The 24,762-nt window shown below is 41.7% G+C and overlaps 1 protein-coding gene across 1 annotated transcript in view; it reads right to left on the reverse strand.

Annotated features, from left to right (window-relative positions):
- fto (FTO alpha-ketoglutarate dependent dioxygenase) overlaps positions 1 to 24,762 on the reverse strand; it is a 98,304-nt gene that overhangs the window by 45,309 nt on the left and 28,233 nt on the right. Inside the window, exons 7-8 of the mRNA XM_085907743.1 lie at positions 21,172 to 21,291; positions 8,232 to 8,356 (exon numbers count right to left, since the gene is read on the reverse strand). Coding sequence (XP_085763869.1) covers positions 8,232 to 8,356; positions 21,172 to 21,291 — 245 coding nt within the window. The remainder of the gene's footprint in view (positions 1 to 8,231; positions 8,357 to 21,171; positions 21,292 to 24,762) is intronic.

The following is a 24,762-nucleotide window of genomic DNA, read 5'->3' on the forward strand; positions in this document are numbered from 1 at the left end:
AGTTTCCACACAACTACAGGAATGTACCACAACTTACTTAACAGTCCAGGTGTGTGTTTAAAAGCCATACGTGTAGCCATGCACAAAATGTGCGCAGGTGGGTGTCCTCCTGGCACAAACGTGACCTTTAAGAGGAGCACTGAGGGCGTCCCACCAACCAGCTGGAGAAGTGATGACCTGGGAAGTGAGAGGACTTCAAGAGTGCCGCTGTCCTTGTCTCACTGCGACCCTTTCTCATTAATTTAAAATTAAGCAGAAGGTTATTAAGTTGGGTTTTATCGGCAAGTTTAATTGACTGTACGATGTACACAGAATGTGTACACCCTGAAGTAAAACTATCCAAATTGTGGCCAAATTGTCAATATGTTGCATGGCCACTGTTCTTTAAACAATAATTTGGGATGAGTCTGATTCTAGTGGAAAACAATCAGATATGATCCAGTCGGTACATGTCATTAATTATTAGCATTACCAGATGACGACACGTGTACAAACTTGTGCCTAGAGCATATTGATCAATGTCAGTGCAATATATAAAAACATTGTCTAATCGGGGCAGGGCCCAGCTGTTTACATGGTTTACCGCACACGTCATGTGATTCAACGGAACGGCCTTTGAATTAACTTCCAGCTAAAATAGAAATGACCGCGTTGGCCGCATTCTCGCAGGTGAATTTTGCTGCTGCTACAATTATCTTAATGTCTGCACTGCCAGGATGCTGGGGGTACCAAATGCTGCTGTCAACCCAGGGGTTTAATTAGTTTGGCACGTGTGCCGCTTATAATCACCTGCCATTACTGGCTCTGGCTGCATCTGCTTAAACGTCTGTCGGAGGCAGGGGGTCTTTGCATGTGTCTGGAGGTAGGTAGGTTGAGTTGGGTGTGAGTGTGTATTTTGATTATGTACCACAAAACCAATGAATCTAGACAATAAGGTCTTGTAAAAAATATTTTGGCAGTGTCCAAAATATTATTATTTTATTTATTTTTTTAAATTTATTTATTTATTTATTTAAAATCAGCTATGGAGGTATGTTCATTTGGACAAAGAGCTTACAAGTACGACCTACAGTTGAAAATAGTACACCTTTTAAGTTAACAAGGCTAACAGAGTCACGTGACCATCGGGCTTTGTAGCCAAAGACGTTTTCCCACAGACCAAACGGTCTCCAAGTCCTCCGGCTCCAGTACGACAATGGCTGTAAGCAGCTCTATTATTCCCACAAAGTTCTCATTTAGCAACAAAGCGAGGTTTCAATATTATGCCGCCTGCAAAAACATCTGTCGGGGACTTGTGTGGCAACACTAATTACAAATATCTGCAGTAATCCGCCGCCGATAAGAGAGTCATTACTCCAGCAGACATTTATCACTGCGGGATTGATGACCCATTTCAGAGGGAGCCTTTGTACGAGGAAGTGAAATCGCTGATATCCCCTTTATCCGACATCGCCATCCATTCGTCAGGAGGCGAGCTAGTTAGAATTGTAATTAACAGCTTTGGACTTTGCCCCTAATAGAATTTTTGCAGGGACTGGCAGATTGGCATTGGAGAAGGGGGCGGTGGGCAAGCGGGGAGGGGGACTTTTATTGTGTTTTTCTTCTCTTTATTCTCCCGCTAATTGCCACTCGGAATGGCTGAGGAGCTGTTGTGTCAAGAAAGTGCCACAGCAGAATGCCAAGTTAAGTCTTTATTGGGCTCCGAAACATTTTTGGCCACTTGGATTGATGCTCAACAGCTGTTATAAAAGTCAAAACAATTTTACTGTAAAATATAATTATATGAGCACATGAGGCTGTCATGTGCCACCAGTGTAGTTTTTTTGGTCCTACTCCTTCACGCATGCAGTTACACAAGTTGGCATGAGCATGTCTGTGACCCAAGTTTTTCAACCATGCTGGAGCCAAATGCACCATTCCTGACCTGAATCTTTACTCATTATTATTAAAATGTGTATATTTAATTTTTTTATGCATGCATTTGTTCAGATTTATTTTTAACTGCTTTATTTGTCCAGTTATTGTTTTATAAATATGAGTAATTTAATATGCTATTTTTATTTTTTATATTAATTTTCCTCCTGTAAACATTTACTTTATGAATATTATATTCTAATTTATTTTAGTGTGTATTAAACTCAAACACACGTGGTCGCATGTGCACACTTGTGAAGCGGCAGATGATCACAGTCAGTGGCCACTAAAGGTCTGGCCTCCTGCCGGCCGCATCCCATTTTCTTCGAGGTAATGAACACAGACAGCTTGGGGACTGCCCCGTGAGCTTGTGCCACCTCTCGCCAAGTCCCAGACCCACAACCCCCCCGCTTCAAGACCCTAAGGTGACAGGGACGGCAGAGATGTTCGGTACATTGACAGGTCGTTCTTACCTAGCGGACTCACTACACACGTTGCCCCCACACGCAAACAGGAACGAAGCACAACACAAGTGTTGCTACTTTTCGCATGTACACAACATATTTACATGAAACACACTTGCGCACACACATTAACAACACATTCACTGTGTAATTTCTCCACTGCACGGCTGGTGACAGGAGCAGCTGCGGCCGCTACGGCAGACAGATGAAATTTTCATAACTATCTCCTCCAACTTCTATCCTCACCTTCAGGATAATTTATGACCTGCCTGCCAGCTTTGAAGAGACAATATGCTACCTATGAAATGAAGCGCTCCGGCGCTGTAGGTTATAATTAAAGAGAGGGAAAGTGTGTGTGCACGTGTGTGTGTTTGTTGCCAGGTAAGGTGGGAGAGGGGCAAGAGCGAGGCGATGAACATTTGGCAGTTCTGTCTCATGTGTGGCTATGCGTTTATAGGACACATTGGACATGACTTTAGTTCATTATACAGCAAAACTATTGAGTGATAAAAAACTATGATAAACAATTCAAATGTGGGGGGAGCGATTAACATATAAAATATTTTACAACTGAATTTTGTCACAAGAATAAAATGTGTTTGTCATTAAGAGAGTCAAACCAAAAATCTACCAAACTCATAATGGAGGAATGCATGGGAACACAATTTTAGGAGTTAACAACAAGGGCTGCCATAAGAACGCGTACGGTATCTTTATGGGAGAACACACACGCCCATTACCTCAAAATCATTGCACTCACTCTTGCCATTTGTTGCACATTGCCGACCACACATCCTGACCCAATGATATTCTATCAGCTCTCTGGGATGTTGGCTTTAACCACCAAGAATGTTCTTATTTTCCCCGACTACCCGTAAAACAAGCGTAAACCCGTTCCTTCTGCCTCACTCGTCACCGCAAATGCAAAATCCTGTTTCCATATATTAAAAAAAAGAAAGAGCTTAATGGGTGAGCGTCTGCGCAGGAAGGCTTTTTAAATATCTGCGGCACGTTTAGTGGTGTTTTTACTCCCACGCGACATTGCAGCTCTTCTCATGACTCAGATGCAAAGAAACAAACATGAGGGTTACAATTATTCCTTCCATTGCTTTGACCACGCAACAAGTGAACACATGTACTTACACGGTTGGATGTTAGACAGTACGAAAAAAAAGCACGATTCGCTACATAACTTGGTGGAAAGTGTATTCCTAAAAGACTGACACATTCAGGTGAACTTTCCAGCCTGGAAGCAATACAATGGGAGGACTACTCGTTCGTCGGAAGCAGCAAGCTGTGAGGCTGAACTGAGGTCAGGATAGAATACTTCCCTAACCAAGGGCTGCATAAGAATCCATAATTTACCATCGAATGCACCTTACAAACAGTTGTGGACTACGGTGGCCGCACAGACATGTTTGAGATAGAAGCAGACAAATTAGATGCAAAACATTTGCACACTTTTGGGTGAGAACTTAGAAGTCAAGCAGGAAGGGGTTTTGTTCCACAGTCTAAGAAGACAATGAATCATTTGATGTCTTTACAGCAAAGACAGTGTAGCTCTTTAAAGGCAGACACTAGCCACATTAGATAAGGCTGTGCATCTTAATTGTGGACACGACACTGACAAGTCCTGCAAATCCCAACAGGGACAGGGGCATCTCTATTGTCTCCCAAGTCTTTGTCCAACCCCTGCGTTGGAACGAAGGCAGAGTTTTGAAAGGAACAACACAAAAGACATGTCAGCACTCCAGGAATGAAGTGTGAGCCAATGGAGGTCTCTCTTCCCATCGCCCTCCCCGCCTCGCAAGGTCTCTAAGCATCCCCTCAGGGGTGATACGACACTAGTGAGGGTCATCCCCGACCGGGCACGGCTTTAACGTCGACACTACGGCCCCTCGCTGGCCCCTGGTGACCCCCAGCTTTTGATGACAGACCAAGTCTTTTATGGAGTCGTACCCTGTCCAGGTGAGGACAAGAGGGGATGACAATGGCAGGAAACATAAAGCTCAAGGGTCAAGCCGGACAGCTGAGTGATGAGTGCAGCTGCGAGAGATGCGGATCTTCTTTTGACCATATCAGCTGATGGCGTCTTAAATGGTACAACTTGTTGTCATCGGCTTCTAACGTTTTTGGTACGAATAACAAAGGCACCAGTATTGTGCTCTGGTGCTCTCTTGGAGAAAATTGTCAGGTTGCATATTTAGTCAAATGTATCCATTTATTTTCTATAGCGCAATTCCAGCCTTGAGTTTGGCCTGGAGTTTTAGGGCACGTGTAGACAAACATTCTTAACTATGCACAATTCAGAATATTGAGTTTGTAAAACTAGAAAAAAAAAAAAATTCTGGTTGACTGCTGACAGTCACAAACAAAACAAATTATAGCCCAGCACTTTTATTGGGCCTCTATTTGCATTGGCTTGCTACAAGGTCAGACTTCACACCTCCCGAAAAAAATGCAAATGAAACACCGAAAACTAAGCGGCAACACAAGGACTGGCAGATGTTCAATTGTGGATACAACCTTGTAGAATTCCATTAAATGCAACTTTTTGCACATTTAGAACTCCACAAATGATCGACTCGGTTTAGATGACCATTGTTTGACACACATAAAAAAAAAAGAACAATGATGCATTGATGTCACGATTTAGAGGTGTCATTACTGAGCGCTGAGCCGAAAATGACCACTGCGATGTCTTTATTCACATATCCGGGTCCAACTGTTTCCAGCGCCAAAGGTCATCTGCTGTCTTTTCTCATGGCTGAAGGATGGGAGGACCAAGTTTGCCAAGTCAGGCGCAAACGCCGCCACTTGGCTCATAAACACCTCCGCCTGTCACCCCCACACACAACCCCTCCATCACACCCCCACTCTTTTCTCCAGCACGGAGGCGAGGTGGGTTTGCACTCTGTTAATCTTTCACTGGAGGCCTGCTCTCTTTTAAAGAGTGGCCCTCTGGAGAACAGAGGCGGGCGGTGAAATAGGGCTAGTAAAGGACGAGAGTGGATAAAAGAGCAGGAAGAAAAAGCTACAGAGAGGAGCCAGATGGGCACCTTCACAGTCCATTTATCAAACCCAATGTGGGCCCCTCCCCTCCCCTTTTCCCCGCTGCTCTCATGTCCTAAACCCCCATGTAATTCTGTAATGATTTTCATTATCGTATAATGACCTTACAAAGCCTACAGCAGTTTGCATGGTCAGTACAAAACTCGCAGCTGTTCCCCTCGGTGTTTGTCCGCCCGCTGTGACAAAGCACTTTGCTTTGTTTTTTGTGGTGATGTCCGACCTTTGGGTTCTTTGGGAGCATTGGTTTGAGGTGACCTCGTTGTATAGGTTCAAGATTGGTGGACTCGGACAAAACTCAACATCCTCGAAAGAACCAACAAGACAAACGGGAGTGATTGGGTTTTAGCCACTCGACACAACCTCATGCTTTGTGTCTGGCATGAGTGGCCATTTTTTTCAGACCCTCTGAGAGTTCTTTACCATGAGGTGCCATACTGAACCTCCAGTGCCCAGTTGGAGAGTGTGATAACACATTTAACACACCCGCTCGTCATTCACACCGAGACTTTGTGACACGAACACAACACATGACGAGAGAAAACCCGAGCCCAATTTTCACTCACTAGTGTACTCACTTTTGTTGCTAGCTGTTTAGACATTAATGGCTACGTGTTGAGTTAGTGTTGTTTGAGGGAGGTGCTATTTGTGTATGACGAACCTGACATCAAAATTATGAATTAAACTTTCTAAAACATGACCTATTGTCATCATTTAGATAATGAATCCTTATTTATTTTTATCTGCATGTAGACAGGAAGTGGTAATTTTGAGCACCTGGCATATTGAATGCTAATTTTTCACATGACATTTGGATATGCCATTTTTGATCCAGCTTTCCCTGTTCCCTGGATATTACGTCTTGCTCTACAATATGCAATTCACCCGCACTGCTATTTCTAGTCACAAATAGCACACACGCACGGACGGACGCACGCACACGCACAACAGATAATACATCAATTTCCAGTGAGCTCAATGAGGCCAATTACCGAAACGGGATGCAGAGGGCGGCATCTATCACGGAATTAACGGTGCACTTTGGGGAAAACCATGTTACCAAAGGAAACTCAAAAGAATAAAAAATATAGAAATATAGCTTAACTTTTTTGGACTGAGTCACTTAGGAAAAAAAAGAGAAACCTACCTTCCTTGTAAAACTCCCTGAGAACATTTAATTTATATATTTTGTTGAAATTGCTATATGTGAGTTTTTTTGTTTTTTTAAAAATAGATGTAAAGGGGGGGAGGAGTACTTTAAATTTGCATTCCATCAAGCTGGTAATCTCTAATCAGTACCAGTACGTCTCACTTAACATTGCACCCAGCCATGTGTTTAGTTTTGTGTAAATGCTATCTGTTGACAGCCACTTGAAAGGATGACCCCTGGCTTTTTGGCAAGTGGTGGTGGTGGTTGCGAGGGAGGGAGGGGTGGAGGTTGGGGTGGGGGGTTCAACGTGTGTAAAGGGGGAGAGGAGATATCGGGAGCAGCTGGAGTTCAAACACATTGTGTGGGGGGCGCTTGACCTCCTTGAAAACTAATCTAATCACTCTTTCACTGTGGGTAGAGTAAACGTATGTCTGCCCTCGCTGACAAGGATGGAGCGTTTCCTGTACGGGGCTGTGATGATATTGCATGTCAGCATCAAATGATGCATTCAAGAAAACCAAAAAGGACTTGTTACCACCGGGTAAAGTGATGTACCCCAATTTTACTTAAATGCAACATTGCTTGGGAAGGGGTGCAACATTGCTGTTCCAATTAGTTGTACATATACTACATGCAAGTTACAAATAAAGATGCATAGCAGTGATGAGAATTTCTTTATTATAGGCCTAATAAAGGCAAATTTTATTATATTCAATTCTAATCTAGAGTGGTAAATTTGGCAGGGGAGACAGGGCTGATGTTTGGGCTGGTGGGTGGGGGACGGGTGGCTAGGCAGATGGTGTTGGGATGGCTTCTAGCTTTCAGCACTCGCGTCTTGGAATGCACCATCAGAGTCGTGGGCGTCGACGCGGCCAAGCAAGGTGTGTGGAAACAGCTTGTTTACAAGACTCATCTGGACCGGGAGACCTTTTCGGGTCAACTGGGGGTGACACGTCCAAAACAGACGGCCATCGAAAGAAGACTAGGGCCTAGTGTGTCATTTTTCAGAAGCTAAAATGATATTTTTTTTTCCTCTAAATACTTTCTGGTTTAAAATATTTTTGGGGGGGTTCTGGACTTTGTCTATTTGAGGCTTGTGTTTGGGATGTGTGTGTATGTGTTTGACATGGGGGTCAAGTCTGAGCAAGACAATAAGCAGGGTAATCATATGTGACCGTCGTTAGTTTATACAAGACTCGGAGTGGTGAGAAGCAACAGCTAAAACAACAATCAGTGCATGTGTGTTTTCCGCAAGTGTGGCCATTCTTTATCTGAAGGGATGACCAGCGTGGTGCTCTCTACACTCTTATCAAGAGGGAAGGAAGTGAACAGATTTATCCAGGACACACGTGAGCTGTGATAGGTGCCAGGCCCAGGGAGTACAAACAAAAACATCAAACATGTTTGTGTATACATGTCCAGAATCCACAGAGGGAAATTAATTATTTCATTCAGAATATAGACCGCTAGGATTATTTTATATGTATTACAGCTTGGAAAAATTATGGTCAAGATTTTGGCCAGATGGATTTAAAAAAAAAAATAAAAAATCATAATTTTTGATACATGAGAACTATTCAGAGATGATGATTATTTACATTATTTCCTAATTTTCCGTATGCCGTGTGCGTTACCTGTCTCTCCACGTCTGCCTCTGCTGGTGTCTGTCTATCAATGCAGACAGAAGTGTCTCTGCCATTTCTCTCCTGACCTCACTCGCTTGGCCATCCTCCTCTACTTTAGCTAAGAACAGCATAGTCTGAAAGGCAAAAAGAACAAATAGGTGACCCTTGAATATTTTGGACAAAGGTTTTATGTCTATGTTGTGCCTCCATGGTTGAAGCAAAGTTACATAAGGCATGTTTGTAAGCGTGAACTGTAAAAAAAATAGACGCAAAAAACAACAGAAACTCAGAACAGAAAATCTTCGAGAAAAATTTGACATTTGAATGTGTTAAATATTTTTTAGTATGTATCCACATATTTTGAGAATGATTCCAAATGTTTAGATAATTACATGTTAAAACAAATTAAACGCATAAAATACAGTTTGCAACATTTGCAAACTCCAATTTTTGTTGTTGTTCTGCTGACACTTTTGCGCGTTTGGGGTTTTTGTAATTAATGTCAATTGTTTTGTGTATAGTGTTTGTGGTTTGTTTTTGATTGTGGGTTGTTGACACCTAATGATAAATACATCAATGAAAAGTAAATTGCAGATTTCAAATTGGATCGTGTTCGTGATTCGAGATTGCGCTGTGGCCCAAGTTTCTACTACGACAGCCGTGGGCTGGCGGCGGCGCAAAGTAAGTCTGGCATTTCAGTCAGTTTCACATCAGAGGATGGGCAAATTACATCCAATATTAAAGCGTGAGTCAATTAATCACGGCCTCGCACAGCACAGTGTAATGTACGAGTATCCCCCTGTTGAACATGAATTACGGGCTGGCTTAAAAGTGTGACGTGGCACATCAGCGCTAATCGGAGGCATCCTGGCAAACCTTCGCCTGCAAAAGTCCTCCGTCGCTTTTAAGCCTGTTGAGGGGGAGTCAAATGAAAAAGGATCTGGCAGTCCAAATTAAATGCGGCGCTGTCAGCCACAGTCAAATCCTCTCTTCCACCCACCCCTCCTTCACTTCTTCTATCCTTCACAGACTTTTCTGGCTCTTTGAATATCCGTTAAAAACGTCGGGGCCCTTCTGGAAGCCGCCTGTGAAAGTGATGGATCTGTAACTCTGACTGACTGTGATGCCTTGTTAAGAGCACTCGCTTCCCGTCATAGCCACCAGTCAAGTGCATTCATTTTTTCCCATTAACAGTCACCCGCCTGGTGAGGCTTCTTAGCTAGCTTAAAAAAACAAAAAAAAACAAAAAAAAAACACCCACAATGCAGGGGGACACATTTCTTTTTTGCCTTTTTTGGTGACAATCTACCTGTCTGTCTTAATTCCCACTGAAGAAAGGTTTGATTGTTTCTGTGTTTCCAAAGGAGAGCAGTGTGATTTGCAGACGGTATAATGTGCTTACATCTTTTCCAAGACAGGTGTCCTAAAATAAAGTGTCTCCTTGAGTGATTACATTTGACTTTGAGGAGACACCAAATATTAGAGTGACCGGATGAAAACGGTGATTGTGACTCTCCGCCAATGATGACTAACTTTGATTCAAAACACATCCTCCAGGGATGGGTGACAGGTTAGGAAATGTATTGACACTGGGGCCCTGCAGCACAGACTTATGTAGGATTTAAGATCTGTTATGAACTTAAAGAAATTGCTCAAGGGCACCTCGACAATAGTTAGACACTAGTCATTTAAGGCAAACCAAACAACAAAAAAACTCTGTGGTTATTTTGCCTAGAGCTGCTTCAAGTAACCCGCTCAACAAATCAAAGAATTTTTAGTATGTTCCGTTTAGGCCTTTGTGGGCAATACTTAGCTGTCTTTGATTCCCGCATGTTTTCTACAGTTTATATCGGTACACCACAGAATTAGATCTGCAAACTTGATGATATACGTCGCCAATATTAAAGTTACCACAAGTCCAACCAAGAAACTGATTTGATTGTGTATTTCCTAGATGAATACATGTGTGCTAAAAGGACCACAGTGTTGAAAGGGACCCTCGGATTTACCCTCAGGCTGATCCCTCGGTTATTTAGCCTGGCCACTGTTTGTTTGTTGGTCAAGCCTGGCATCAGTCAGCACGGAGCAGACAACATTAATTTATCTTTCTTACTGCGTAAATTCAAACCCCTCCTCCTGTGTGTTTACCCCCTGATGGCAGTAGCTGTCCTCAAGCCTCCACACACTCAAACCAAAAGCTGACCACACAGATCCACTCAACCCAGGACATATCCTTAGGTGAACCAGAGGGCAAACAGGACCTAGGCAGCTCAGTTGTTTGGGAGTCCAAGCATTAAAAACAATCCTGTCTATTTTACTAAAGACCGACGTACACATGGCTGGTCTATCCCAGCAAGGTACGTAAACAAGCACAAAGTCGGGCTAGGCTCATCAAGCAGCAACTACGATAATCAAAAGGTATAATTCTGTCTTTATGGCATGCCTATCAAAAATGGTTTTAAACTAGACAGGTTTTAAAAGAAAAAAAGTCCTACAGTTTTCGGGAGACTGATAATAGCCTTGGAAATGCATTAGTCGACTGACACCAAGACTTCAAATATAGTGACCACCAAATAGCAAAACATCTTGGATCAAGACTATTTGAGGAAAAATGGTAGTAAACCTTCTCACAAATGAATTTTGAAACCTTAAAGTTTTGGGTAGTGACTGACGTTAGTTCTTCATTGTATGAAGAAATAGTTTATTTTTCATCAAAATGATGTGGTGATTTTGGCCAAACACTAAAGCTTCAAGTTCAAACAAGCTTGCATTATACTGTCAACTGATATATTTGACAAGCTCAACCGCAATGATATCTGATTTTACCGAGCCACACCAAGTAGCACCTTGGCAACCTCTTCCATGTCTCAATCTCTTCTTGCTTTCTAATACAAGAGCTCAATATTGCTTTGGAGGGGGCGGGGGGGGGCATCAGGTGCATCGCCAAAGAGGAAAGAAGAAAAGGTTTGGCTCACAAACAACTAGCAACCTCTGATCCTGTCAGGCCAAGTTGTCGTCCGGACGAGTTATCTGTGTGTGTTTGTGGCACACCACTGTTGAGTAACTTTGCTCCCGAGGGCAAACTCTCCACTGGTGGCAATATGGTATTAACCCCGGGAAGAAAAATAAAACAAAAAGAAATAGCAAAATGCAGTGACTGTTCTGTGGTATTGCAGAGATTGGTGTGCCGCATTTGCTTGCTGCCACATGATTTTAGAAGGTTCATATTTCAACTATTAATGCTTTTTCATTGGAGGATAAAAAAATACTACTAGTCACGATTATATCCTATTTCTCGTTCCTGGCCAACTTTATTAAGGTTGAAAAAAAAAGCCCATTTATTTTTGTATTTGAGTGTATATTGAGGAAATGTGCCTGACTCATTACAATTGTTATCATTTAAGAATACAATGTCTTCTAAAAGAACAAAACGCACGGTGTTGATATGTCCTTGTAACGAAAGGCCTTTGTGCTGAACTCGCCCATGCAGTGTTGTTGCCCCCCATCAATAATGTCACAGGGCAAAAATAGCTTTCACCATACACAGCAGGTTATATGGAGTGTAAAACATTAGAAAAATGTGTCTGCAACATCAGAGTAACATGTTTGAAGTGAAAAGGGGCTGGATGGGTGGTTGGCTTGGGGGAGGGAGGATGAAGACACTCCCAAAAAGGGAAGAGTCCTGTCAAGTGATTTTCTTTGAAGGCATTGTAACACAGTCAAGTGGGCAGAGAGCCTTTCTATGGCCCCAAAAGCAGTCCATCTTGCGTCCAGAATACAAGTCGCTTAGAATGGACATATGCTTTCCACAGGATCAAATGGAGCAGAACTCCCAGGCTTTTGTGGCACTCTCTTTTTCGGGGCCACAAGAGAAGAAAAGGAAAATCTGTTGCCGGGTCGTTGTCCCACTGGGGGCCCACAAAAATCACATAAAAATTCACCGGCCTATTTCTTACAAGGCTTTTTTTTGTCTTGAGTCACATAATAAAAGGGGTGTGGATCCAGTTGGCCCTAATGGCTAAACCACCTACTTCCTTTCAGAGTCAGGAAGAGGCTACATATGCTTGCGTACTCCTCATTGGCCGTATGACCATGGAACCATCTATCACTGGGACACCGCAGAGGTGAATGCGGGACAATGCGGTCCGAGTTGGGCAGAGATGTTCGGAGACACTCAAGCCCCTTCTGCTCCCTTTAACGGCCTCTTTTCTCTCTTTTAGTGTATGAAAAGCCTTGTCCGGATTCTTGCTGGATAGCAGATTGGGATCAGCACCTCAGCTTCTTGCCAGTAAAAAGCTTTTTGCTAACTGGGACCAAGGCCAAACAGTCTACAGTGATACAGAAGTCCCGAGCTTGCGGGATTGCTAAACCAATAAGTAAAAAAACGGGGGTTGCTATCCATTTTTTAAAGATCTTCCATTGGAGACATTGGAGTTATAAAAGTCATGATTACAATATATTTGAAGAGATCATGGGTTTAAAAAGAACACGAAATACAGGCAGTACTGTTTGCCTTTTTGTGACAAGTGATGGCATGGCTCACCTCAGAGTCGAGTCGAGTTGTGACATGAGACCAAACCAAGAAACTGTACGTACTGTCCTTTGAAAAACGTCATTTATTGTTAGGTTAAACCCGGCACACACACGCAGATTCCATCCCCACTGTATTCTAAAATTGTAAAAAATTGTATCCATGCGAGGACAATCGCAGATCAGAAATTCCCATCCTTCAGCTTCAATCACAAATAACACCAAGCAAACTTTCAACATCCCTCCAGTTAGTGAACCGCTAACACCGTCCTGCGCATTCCCCTCACAGATAGAGATCTGACGCGACGGTGTTAAACGGGCAAGATGTAGGACGACGTAATTAACGCTAGTCCTTAAAGCGGGCCCGCTTTGGCTCCACCGGGAGCACCCGATATAGCGCTCATTAATTCCTATTTGTGCATAATGAGAGGGTCATGTTAGATGTAATAAATGGCTCTTTTATTTGGGCGAGAGCTGCGGGGCGGCATCCACTGCTGGCTAACAGTCTCATAAACACCCTTAAGCAGCTCTCATCAGGCTCATTGGGTGGGGAACGATCACATTCAGCAAGCATAATGAATCAGGTGGACTGAGAAACTCCTCAACGCCCCTTGCTAATTAAATACAGAGACACGCTGTATGGTTTTGCGTAATATTAGACTCATTTAACACTAGCCGTGTTTTCTCATCTTCCGAAGTCGATGGTAACCTCGTTCGCAGGCTTTGTTCAAAGGTTAAACTCGATGTCATAAGCAATCGCAAATGTCATGAAAAGTAGCCTGAAATTGATTCTCTCTTCCTTTCAAACTAAAGTCAAATCTAATTAGGTCTTCCATTCCTCAAGATAATTAGTTACACGGCGTAACTCAAGTCTAAAGTGCATTTTCCCGGATTTGCCATTTAATCCCCTTGATGGAATCAGATCGTATCAACTCTAGTATTCCAGGACTGAGTTATTTTAAGATCATACAGTGTATACAGTATGTTGAACATTCAGCGTTCAATGTAAAAAGTGCCAGTCGCTAACCCCTTTTGCCAGATTAAAGCGGACGCCATTTGATGGCGTGTATGACTCCGTAATCCAATTATGTTTCAAGAGGTCCTCTGTGCCGCGTGTGGCATTGTCCGTTATTGTTTTGTGATGTGGTTGCTGTGAAGTTTTCTTTTTCTTTTTTTCCAAGGGCATCTTTATCATGACAAAGCCAATTCAGTTAAAAATTCAGAGGCAGGGTAAAAATGCTCTCTGACAAATTTTATTTTCTGCATTTTTCAAAACTTGCCATATGAAAGAGCTTACAACAAATCAGTTGTATATTCTTTTCTGATTTTTTGCTTTACCGCATTTTTGGGTGCTTTTTGTTGGAAGGCTATTGACTGAAATACGAGACCTTCGATAAATGGATTCACCACTATTTAAGAAAGTAAGATAAAATTTTTGGGTATGATTTAATTTGGCTATCTTTAATGTCGAACTTTTCTTATTCATCTTAGCACCTTTTTAACACAAACCCTCCTTTTCCCACGTGTCGATATGACACAGGAGGAATAAGCAGGTCCCCTGTAGCCAACCCCGTCGAATGCGATTAAAGCCAGCCGGTGATTAATCTGTGCTGCCCTGTAATTCCTCTTTACCACTTTAATGGATGTTATCTCTCCTTCTCTTGAAGGACTTATCTTGCTGATCAGGGCCAAGGATGAAGAAAAAGTAAGGGTGGCTGTAGGTAGGACGATGGATGAATCAACGGGGTGGGTTGGGGTGGTGGGCAAGCAAATCAAATCCATACAGAGGTAAATAAATAAATAAATCTGTAAATAAGTAAGTAAATGAATAACGGTGGTGGATTGAGCGAGCTTCTAAGCGGATAAGGCAGATCAGGCTCTGTAAAGTGCTCATTTGTTTTCTAAGACGACGTGACAAGCCGCTTCTTAAAACCTACAGACACAGTTGAGGGAAAAAAAACAAAAAAAAAAACACTGTCACACAGACAAACAAAATAAATGATCCAAACCGCTGTCAATAAACATCCACCGCCCACTCACGGCGGGGATAAGATGCCCTCCACATTGGATCAGACAGAAGCAGGTACAAAGACCCAAATGTGCTCTTCCTCTTAATCATATTTCTTTTCAAATGAACAAATTTTCTTTTGCTGAATGACAGTGATATAGAACAGCCTCGTTGATTTCAGCACTGTGACACAATCCAGAGCTCACGGCGTTGACACAAACTTGATGATGTTGCTTAAATGTGCTCCAAAATTCCCAAATCAATCCTCCGCAGCTGCAAAACAATCGTGGGAAGTTCTATGCACCTTCACTTGCGGAACAGAACGGTCTTTATTTGGGAATAGAGTCCACACATAAACACGTGTTGACATTACAATGCCACCAGTTCGCCTCCATCCATTTTCCAGAGCGCTCATTAGGGTCGCGGTAATACGTACGGGATTTCTATCATTCCATATTATTAATCTCTATTTACATATATAGCACACAAACCTCCACCTGAGTATGTAAAAGAGTGTCAGGGTTCAACTTGAACTCGCTGTGATTGTACAACAGACAAACAGAACTGTGACATTTGCCACGTCTAAATACAAAGCAGCCGGGCCCCATTGGCTCCAGGTAACACAGACGCACGCCGGGGGCCGCCACCGCCATATCTGCCCGTAAAAATTCACCAAAGGGGTTTAAGCGTTTACCCAGAACACTATCAGGCAACTGCTGAAAATTCAGCTTACCCTGTTGAATGGGGACTTCAAAGGGAATGGCAAATACCTTCACGATGCAACACTTTTCTTCTCTTCCCTCCTTCCCGGACTGCTTTTCATTCGTATTTGCAAACGGCTGGTGTAACATGCGTCACTGGCCGCATATTTTCCTATTTAAGTGAATAATAACAATAATCTCGGGGTAATTTTTTGACATCTGAATGGAGCAAATCGGGAAGGCTGCGGGTAAACAAGGTTGTGCATTTATTGATTGCAAGATTATAGAAATATACACAAATAAATGTATTACCCAAACAATAAGGTTGAATATGATTTTTTTTTCCACAAGACAATAAAATGTGCAAGCTGGTGCACAACCAAAAATGCTAAAATAAACAGTGACAGATAATAAATTGTGGCACTATGAGGCATATTGAGATACTTGCAACTAATTTTGCTTTCTTGTGTGACTGGATAACAAAATATATAATTTGTTTGATTGTTGCGGTCATATTTTTTTCACACATTTACTTAAATGGATTGGAAAAAAAAAAATTCTCTGGCGACACAAATGGGTAAAAATAAAAGAAAAATGAGTGCCGGTAAGCGTGCATTTTTTATTTATTTTTTTAAATATGCTTTTTTTCCCCGAGCTCTCCAATAACAGAAAAACAATGATTGCTTGCTGAAGTTATTTATGTCAGGCCGTACACCAGAAAGCGTAACATTTATTATGTTTTACAAAGCCATCAAATAAATGGGAGAAGGGATTAATTGCCCCCGGCTCGACCTTAAAATAATTATTTGGAGCCAGGCAAACTCCAAACTCCAATGAAATTGATACACTTTGATAATTAGATTCTTGGCACTGACCCGCTCGAGTCAATAAAGGTTATTAAGGCCAATTGCTGTCTAAACGCATTACGGGCAGGGGTAAACTGTCCGTCCGAGCGCCCCCTCCTGCCCGCTCCCTCCCCCCGGCATTACTCTAGCAACGCCAATATGATAATCCATTCTCCGTCCTGGGGCTCGTGTCTCTACTCTGCCGTACAAAAACCAGATTGGATTCGCTTAACCTTTTCCCGGACTTTGATCAAATGAGCTCACAGTGCAATAACATTTACATTGACCCCCCCAACCCCACCTCACTTGACTGCCTCACCCCGATACACATTTATTGTTTCTCTAACACAAAGTTAATTCGGTTGACTTCTGAGTTACTGCTGGATTTGATTTATTTACTATATATACTAGTCCTTCTGATAGGAAACAATGTAAAGTTGGTCAGTCATTCTAAAAGCTTTAATAAGTGTGGAGGATGTGATTTAAATTTTATATCGTAAGTTAAAGAAAAGTGCATTACTATATGATAAAAGAAGGGTACAAACAAAAATACAAAATTAAGTACAAAACCCTGTAACTTGAACATGTTCCCTGAAAATTCTGATTCTGATGACTTCTGGTGTTTGAAACCCCACATAACCATGTGATTAGGGATCGTATGTCAATAGCGGAACATCTACCTTTACATCAAGACACAAAAAGGTAGAAAAAAAAAATACTTATAGGTTTGACCAATGTGATGGAAAGCAGGGAGTGACAGACTGGGTGAAGGGAGAACAGGAAGACATGGCCTCCAATACCATTTCCTGTTTGTTCCATCTTGATGTATACAAACGCACTCTGGCTGGAGTGGAACCCGTTTATCATTATGAAAGTCGATTAATTTTGCCTTGATATAGAAAGATTTTGCTCTAACAAGGCTGCTGTCAAGGCGAGGAGAACGGGAAGGAAGAGCAGAAGAAGAGATTTCGCCACCACAGCCGGCTACGCCTTTTTGAAGTCAAGACGAGCCGCCACTGAAGTCGAGGAAAGTGACAAATTAGGTGGGGGGGTGCTGTAGTGTGCCGAGCGAGAACTGCTAAATCAATTAAAGTCACATCGAGTGCATGCTTTCGCATCAATGGCCTGCACGCACACACAAATGGAGGACAGGAAGAAGAAAAGAGGATGGGGTGGTGAGAAAACATCACACCAGCTTTTTTAAATTACTCTGCATCAAGCCAAAATTCCTTTTCTGCCTATTGTGTATTGTGACAGATTGTTGCTAGTTCAAAGAAAATGTCACTATTGTGTGAGGACCACGATAGCACACACCTGAGGGAACCTGTGAGACTGGTCAACCCCGATCACAGGGGAGTGGAGAACCATGCCGTTTAAAGAGGACAATGAAAAAAGTAACAAATAATTAAAAAAAAAAAAAGATCCAAAACACACGCCGACATTGGCCACAATGCAATGTTCTACTGAGGTGAGCCAAAAAAAATAAATAATAATAATTCAGTAGTTGGAACAAAACGAAGCTAGAGGTCACCCGGGGGGGGGAGGCAGTATCTTTGTGGTGGCTCGAACAAATGCACCCCAGTGTCTTAAATACGACAAAAAGATGTGGTATATGTTTTCACATCGTTTTACAACCTATCATGCAACCTGCAGCCTGTGGGCCATTTACGGCCCCTTCAGACCGTCTGACACAGCCAAATAGTAATATAAACACTGCGATGAACATTGCTGTGATCATTGAATGTTTTCACCACTACAGTGGCCATCGGAGGACTTTATCAACACGAAAAGGTTCCCCTCGCTGTTATTGTTAAGAATAAGTATTTTATTTATAGAGAACCATATGGAGTGTTGGTCATTTCTGCAGCTTCACAGCAAGGTGTTGGTTTCCAAATAAATGCAATAAAAGAAAGTGTGTGTGTGTGTGTGTGTGTGTGTGTGTATGTGTGTGTGTGTGTGTGTCGGATGAAGAAGTGGGGTGGGGGAGGCGGTCTTGATTTAAATAACGCAAGAGAAATGTGTTAGGATCTCAACACCCCCTCCACCCCCATCCGCACACACTCCCCAAAAGGAGGAAAATCTATAAGTCACATGCATGAAGTGCTTTTCATCAGCGTATGGAAGAGGTCGATGCACGGGGATGTAAATATTGCTTGCCAGAGCAATAAATGTTGTCTTTCATCACGACGCCTGAATTATTACGTTTGCTCGCCGGGCAAATGTAATATTATTTTTGCATCGGCTCAATGAATGGACAAAATAGAGGGGAGACATAAAACAAATAAACAAAGCAGCAGTATGTATATGAAAATTGGCTTATTTATTGTATTTAAATCTCTCTGTACTAAGAAGTATGTCTCTCCATTTCTATTTTATTAGAAAACATTATTCAGATGATATTTACTATGTCGCTGTATATTTGCTGCTTTTATTTAGTCATAAAAACCGAGTTTCCTGAATTAGCTCAAGATGTCTACTGCACCGATGACATTTATTTACTTGTTACTATACGGAGGTTTAAAAACATCATTAACTTATTTTCCCCCTTTATATTTATATTTGTTGTCATTTTAATTAGTAGAGTTTATTATGCTTATTATATACATATACATATTGATAAATACGTCTGACTTGTATTATTTTTTTTAAATGTAAATATTTTTAATAGTTAAACTTCAAATTGCTGATTTATCATCTACATCAAGTAATATACAAAATGTATATTCTTATGGATTTTTCAAAGGTTTTTTTTTCTTCTTCTTAGTAAATGACCTTAAATCAGTGCATTAACTACACACACTTCTTGTGGTAGTTTAATATCAAACCATATTAACTTTTACAAATATATATCATGTGTAATATGTTTAGATTGTGTTTCATACTTTTGATTTATTTTTTGGTGTTTTATTGATATGTTAGTGCAAGAAAGATATTCAAATTCGGACACACACACACACACTCTTCTGATGAATACTACTCTATGATTCAATTATATCTAACTATTTAGTTTTATTCAAATATTTTTTGATCACATGGAATAATTCCAAATGTAAACCAAAAATTAGGCTATGGCTTACTTGGCTGTTCGGGAACATTCGGAAAAAGCTTGGGTGACACTTCGAAACAAGGCGAGCGAGCAGGAGAAAGAGCCCTCACATTTCACTTGATGCCCTTCTCTAAATGCGCCTCCAAATCACTCACTTCATTTCAGGGCCCCCAGAGGCAGCACTCCAGATGAGTTTAGCCCCCCCCCCCAAAAAAAAAGAAGAACGAAAAACCTCACCCGTCCACCCACTCATCTCACCCGGCAGAGCTTGGACAGCAAAATTGCGAGAGACCTACGGAAAGAGAGAGGAGGCTCTCTCAGTCTTTATCCCCGCCTGAGCATTAGATGTGATTACTGCTCAGCTTCGCACACTGACACAGACTGAGAGCTTCTCCAGTCACTGGCGGCGGGCAGGCAAGCGACTCAAGGAAACACAGGGGAGAAAGAGAGGAAGAGAGCTTGGATGATAGAGGATGGATGCTTCAGTGATGCAAGAGTGCCCCCTGCTGCTTTAGACGTCAAGCTTGTTAGACACGCAAACACTTTGGAGAGTGAGCACAGTGTCGTGTTGTGTGTGTGTGTGTGTGTGTGTGTGTGTGTGTGTGTGTGTGTGTGTGTGTGTGTGTGTGTGTGTGTGTGTGTGTGTGTGTGTGTGTGTGTAAATGTGTGTGGCACATATGTACAGCGTGATGCCGGAGACTTAATTATGAGTGTGACATTACAAAGTGATTCCTTTACTGTGGTGTCTGACTAATAGCCGCGTCCCTCCGCAATAAAAGCGTCTGCGAGGCTGCGATTAAACAAATGACACGTCTTTAAGAAGGCGCCCGTCCATCATGTCACAAGAAGCACACGCAAAGACACACACACGCATTCCCTGGACTGTGGGCATTTCTTGGGCGCCTCGTCATTTGTGTTGAGGGAGTTTTGTGTTTACCTCACAAGCGGATGGGTGTTTACATTGGTTTATGTTGGTGAAGCGATTTTTTAATGTTGATGGTATGTTAGCGACGATTAGATTTGGTTGCTTGGTTTTGGTTGGTGAAAAGCACGGTGAAGCGCAGCATTGGTAATAGTTATTTCTGCTTTTTTGTTTTTCAATTTGAATGTGTGTGTGTTTTCCAGTTTTTGTAGTGTGTTTGGATGCTTTTTAGTCATAGGCTGAATATATAGGCTAAATTTCAAAGCGAAATTTTAGGTGTGTAAATTGATGTCATACAATTAATTGTGACTTTCTAAAGTACAAAATTTACAACTTTCAAGTGATACAATTCCATACGGTCTCCCATTTTTGATTTTCTCCCAAATTTCAAAATTCACAATTATTAAAATGTGTAGTATGACAAATTAGGTTTTTGTTTTTTTGGGGGGGGATTCCAAACACCACAATTGCTGCAAATTTTTTACATTGGACAATTATGAATATTAAAATGTGATGATTTTATTTTATTTTTATTTCTACCATAAAAGCATAAGCAATTGTTGGAATGTTTTTTGCTTATTTTTATACTACAGGAAACACAGGAGATAAACAATTTAATATTTCAACAAACCCTTAAAACCAATGGACAAAATTGTGAGCAAATGGTGGTAATGACATTTTTCTACATGTGTTTGTAGCTCACTATTTTTTAAAACTGTTCCGCAACATTCCCCCAAAAGGCTGTGCCTGTCTCAAGTCCACAAAATGTCAGCGTCAATCAAAAGCGAGCATTATTAACTTTCCGTTGTTGTTTGAAACTGCGCTCGTGTCTGATCTCATAAAAGAGTGTGCAAGTGTACTCTGTGTTGTGTGGCAAACACGAGATCAAAAGCTCACCATGGTCTCCATCACTTTCCAGTCTTTCTCCAACTCCTCCATGGGTTTGCTCCACCAGCTGCAGAAGCGTGTGTAGCGCCGGCCCTGAAACCAGTACTGACGCAGCCACTCAAACTCCACCTGCACGCAAACCAACACACAAACACAAAGCTTTACGGTCTTGATCGAGTAATAAACGGCCTTTTGTGTTTGTAGTTATGTAAAGACAGTTGATCTCTGGTGTAACCATAAACTATTAAATGATGACACTTTAATCCCATCGTGGCAATTTAAGGGCGAGCCCGCTATGCGGTCGTCTTCTGTTCTCTCACACGATTTACTTTGCGGCAGTAAATTACCAAAGTCGACTTAAATGCATGAGTGAGAAATGATTTCATTGTTCAAACAGTCTTTGAAAGAGAGGCGGTACCTTAATGTGGGAAATACGGATAAATGTACTGACGACTGAATTGGTCAGTATTTTTTACGATGAAAGAACGATGAAAACAAATTATCAAGACGTTTTTGACATGTTTTTAAAATAAAAGGAGGTTCAAAATTTACCACAATACACTTATTTTCCAATAAAAAAAAATGTTTTTACAGCTTAACATTTAATATTTTATTAAAATTGAGACAATTATTGAATACAATTATTACACTTATTACACTTTCTTCCAATTAAAAAAGTTATAGCTTAACATTTAATTATTTATTATTAAAAATATGACTGACTAATGAGTGAATATTCACCTTAACATGCCCTCAAAGCACCATAAAATAGTGCTTACATTTTGATAAGATTTCCAACCAAAGTAGGATATTTTTTTTTATTTTCACTGTTGTATAATTGTTCAGAATATGATTTACCAGACTGTGTACAACGCTGTAATCAAAGTCTTACCCACTAGAACACCTTAAAGCTCCGCCCACTTGGTACTATCCCGCTTCCCCATCCCTCCCGCCTCGTTTACAGATGACAGTCTCGCCTATACTGATCCTCTCCAATCTACTCCGCTGGGACCCGCTTTTTTTTTTTGTGTGTGTATTTTTTTTCCTGCTCTTTTGAAGTGCTGATTTAATCCTTGCAAGGATGTGGCGTATAGCCAGGTGTTTCTAACTATGTGCCGGTTTTTGCGTTTGTTCTTTGTATCGACGCTGCCTGTGCCCTTTGTTTGCATCCCTGCCTAAAAAGTTGCAGGCGTAAGCGCGGATGTCAACGAGCGCTTCCCGCCTTCCCAATTGCCGCCAATGCGAAGATGATTCCGTCCTCCCCCAAAACGTCCTACAAAGCATCATCGGCAGACGAAACAAAGCAAGCGGCATCTCTTTTTGACAACTGTACAACATAAAGTGGAGTTGCACATATTTCAAATGGTAGTTCTTCAAAAGGAGCCTTTTCCCGCATTGTACCATACAACACGCCCTGTTTATCGTAAAAAACGGCGAGTGCCAAGCTGTTTATTGCCATTACATTTTTAGTTTAAACATAAAATAAAGATTACAGATTTTGTATTTGACCAAAACATGGTGGTGCAGAATGTTAAAAATTATTGTAAAATTAATACATGGCATTTATTTGTATTCCTTCCTATGGGGGCAAAAAAAATGTTTTTAAATCCATAAAAATCTGAAGCTCCATTTTAGAGACTCCACAGTTTCTAGTGTTCCCTTTTTTTTTCCTGTACTATGTGATGTATTATCTAGTGTAGAGGCAGAACACAGGATCATCGCTCTGATCCTGGCAGGGATGACATGCAAGGACCGGCCCGTGTCGGCGCTACTCAGAAGCTTCTCGGTGCCTCCATACAAGCCAGCCTTCAAAGAAATGTCATCCTTTATGCTCCCCGGTATCCACTCCCCTTCGATCACCGCGGCTCAAACAAACAACAAAGCCATCGAGGCCCGATATCGGACATCCTTTTCTCCCTTTTCTGTCTTCTGATTGTCTGCCTGTCCTTCCGCTAGGAGAAAACAAACCGCTTTGAGCTGCGGTGGACTTTCTGGAGCTGTGGCATTTTGGACTGGAGCGTCCAGCTGGGCGCTACGAGGATGGACGGTTGTGAAGAAAGAGTTGTTGGGGTTGCTTTTTCTGCTAGCGGCTCCCCCGAGGCGGTTGCTGTCATCTCCATTGGTGATGGACACACTAGCTACATATTAGTCACACGTTAAGCTACCTGGCTGCCCACTGTGGCCAAAAAGGACAAGTAACTCCATTTTTTTCCTCTCCCATTTAATGAGGCACTTTTTTTTCTTTATGGTATTCTCTCAGCGGACCTGATTAATTTCCAGAGGGACAGAGGGGAGCCTGAGGTGGGAGCTGATGAGAGTTCAATCGATCCCATTCCGCCGACTAGTGTTTACTTTGCCCCAGAAAGACCACACAGATCAGGTAGGTAGGAAAAAAAAAAAAAAAGCCACACACACGTCACGTTATTTTCATGTGTGTGGCCCAACGCTTAAACTTGGTCAACGTCAAGCTCAGAAATGGAGCTTTGAGACAATGAATTTTAGAGTAACATCTCAAATCTATCTAATGGATGACTTTACCATTCCAATACTTTGAGAGTAATTTATGTCCACTCTTGGATTATTTAAATTTATCATGTATAAAATCATTAAATCCCTTTATTGTGATTTTCACATACATTTATTTGCCTAAAAAAGTAGTAGTTTGACACCATTGGTTTGTCCTTCTGTTTGTGCGATACAGCAAACAAAAGGTGAACACGTGAATTAAATAATAACTGTGTCACACAGACAACATCTGGCACAGATCAGCAGGAGACTCACTTTAAGAGATTACAACAAGATGTCATACGCCCCTCAGGTGAGGCGTTTCAAAGAGACCTTGGAAGGTCACGTGCGCACTTCCCCCGTGAACATGCGTGTTGGGGTGAAGCTTTCAATATTTACCAACATCATTAGCGAGCGGGGTCCCAGAGGGGTTTCTGTCACACACCCACCTGGGAGGTGACACAGTAGCTTTAAATGGGACAAGGCATTTGCGTCTAGGATTAGCATTTCAAAGATAAAACATGGACGCTTCCTTCTTGTTGGGTAAAGAAGGAAGTACAACCAAAAAGTGACTACAAGAGACTGTTTATGATAGTCTGGTTTTTTTTTTTTTTCCAGGATGGATCCAATTTGGACTGTTTACGACCACTTGTTTTGTTTGTGGCCTGAAAACATTCATCCATTTTCTCCCATCCTTGAGCTCATTCGGGATAACAGCTGGAGCCTATTCCAGCTGGTTTTGGGTGAGATGAAAATTTGAAAACATGTTTGTATTGTTTTGTTTTTTTAGTAGACAAAGTGTCCACTTGTTAATGCTGTTAATTCAAAGGAATGGTTTGCGAAAAAAAAATGATGCAGCCAGTTTTGCAAAATGACATCTGCTCTCAGTTGGATAATGAATAAAATTCTCATAATATTAATGAATTAAAAAAAATGTTGACCGTTGTTTATATGTTGACTAGGTAATTGGTCATACTAGCTTAGCTTACCTTGTATGCCCAGCGCCTCATTAGCAGGTGCTTTGCCGTTAGCGCTTTCTTTTGTTAAAAGGGCCCATAGGGCGGTGCTCGGGTCAGGATGCCTGCACGTCTCAGG

Source organism: Syngnathus leptorhynchus, chromosome 3 (assembly GCF_054491065.1).
Source record: "Syngnathus leptorhynchus isolate UIUO chromosome 3, UIUO_Slep, whole genome shotgun sequence".
NCBI lineage: Eukaryota > Metazoa > Chordata > Actinopteri > Syngnathiformes > Syngnathidae > Syngnathus > Syngnathus leptorhynchus.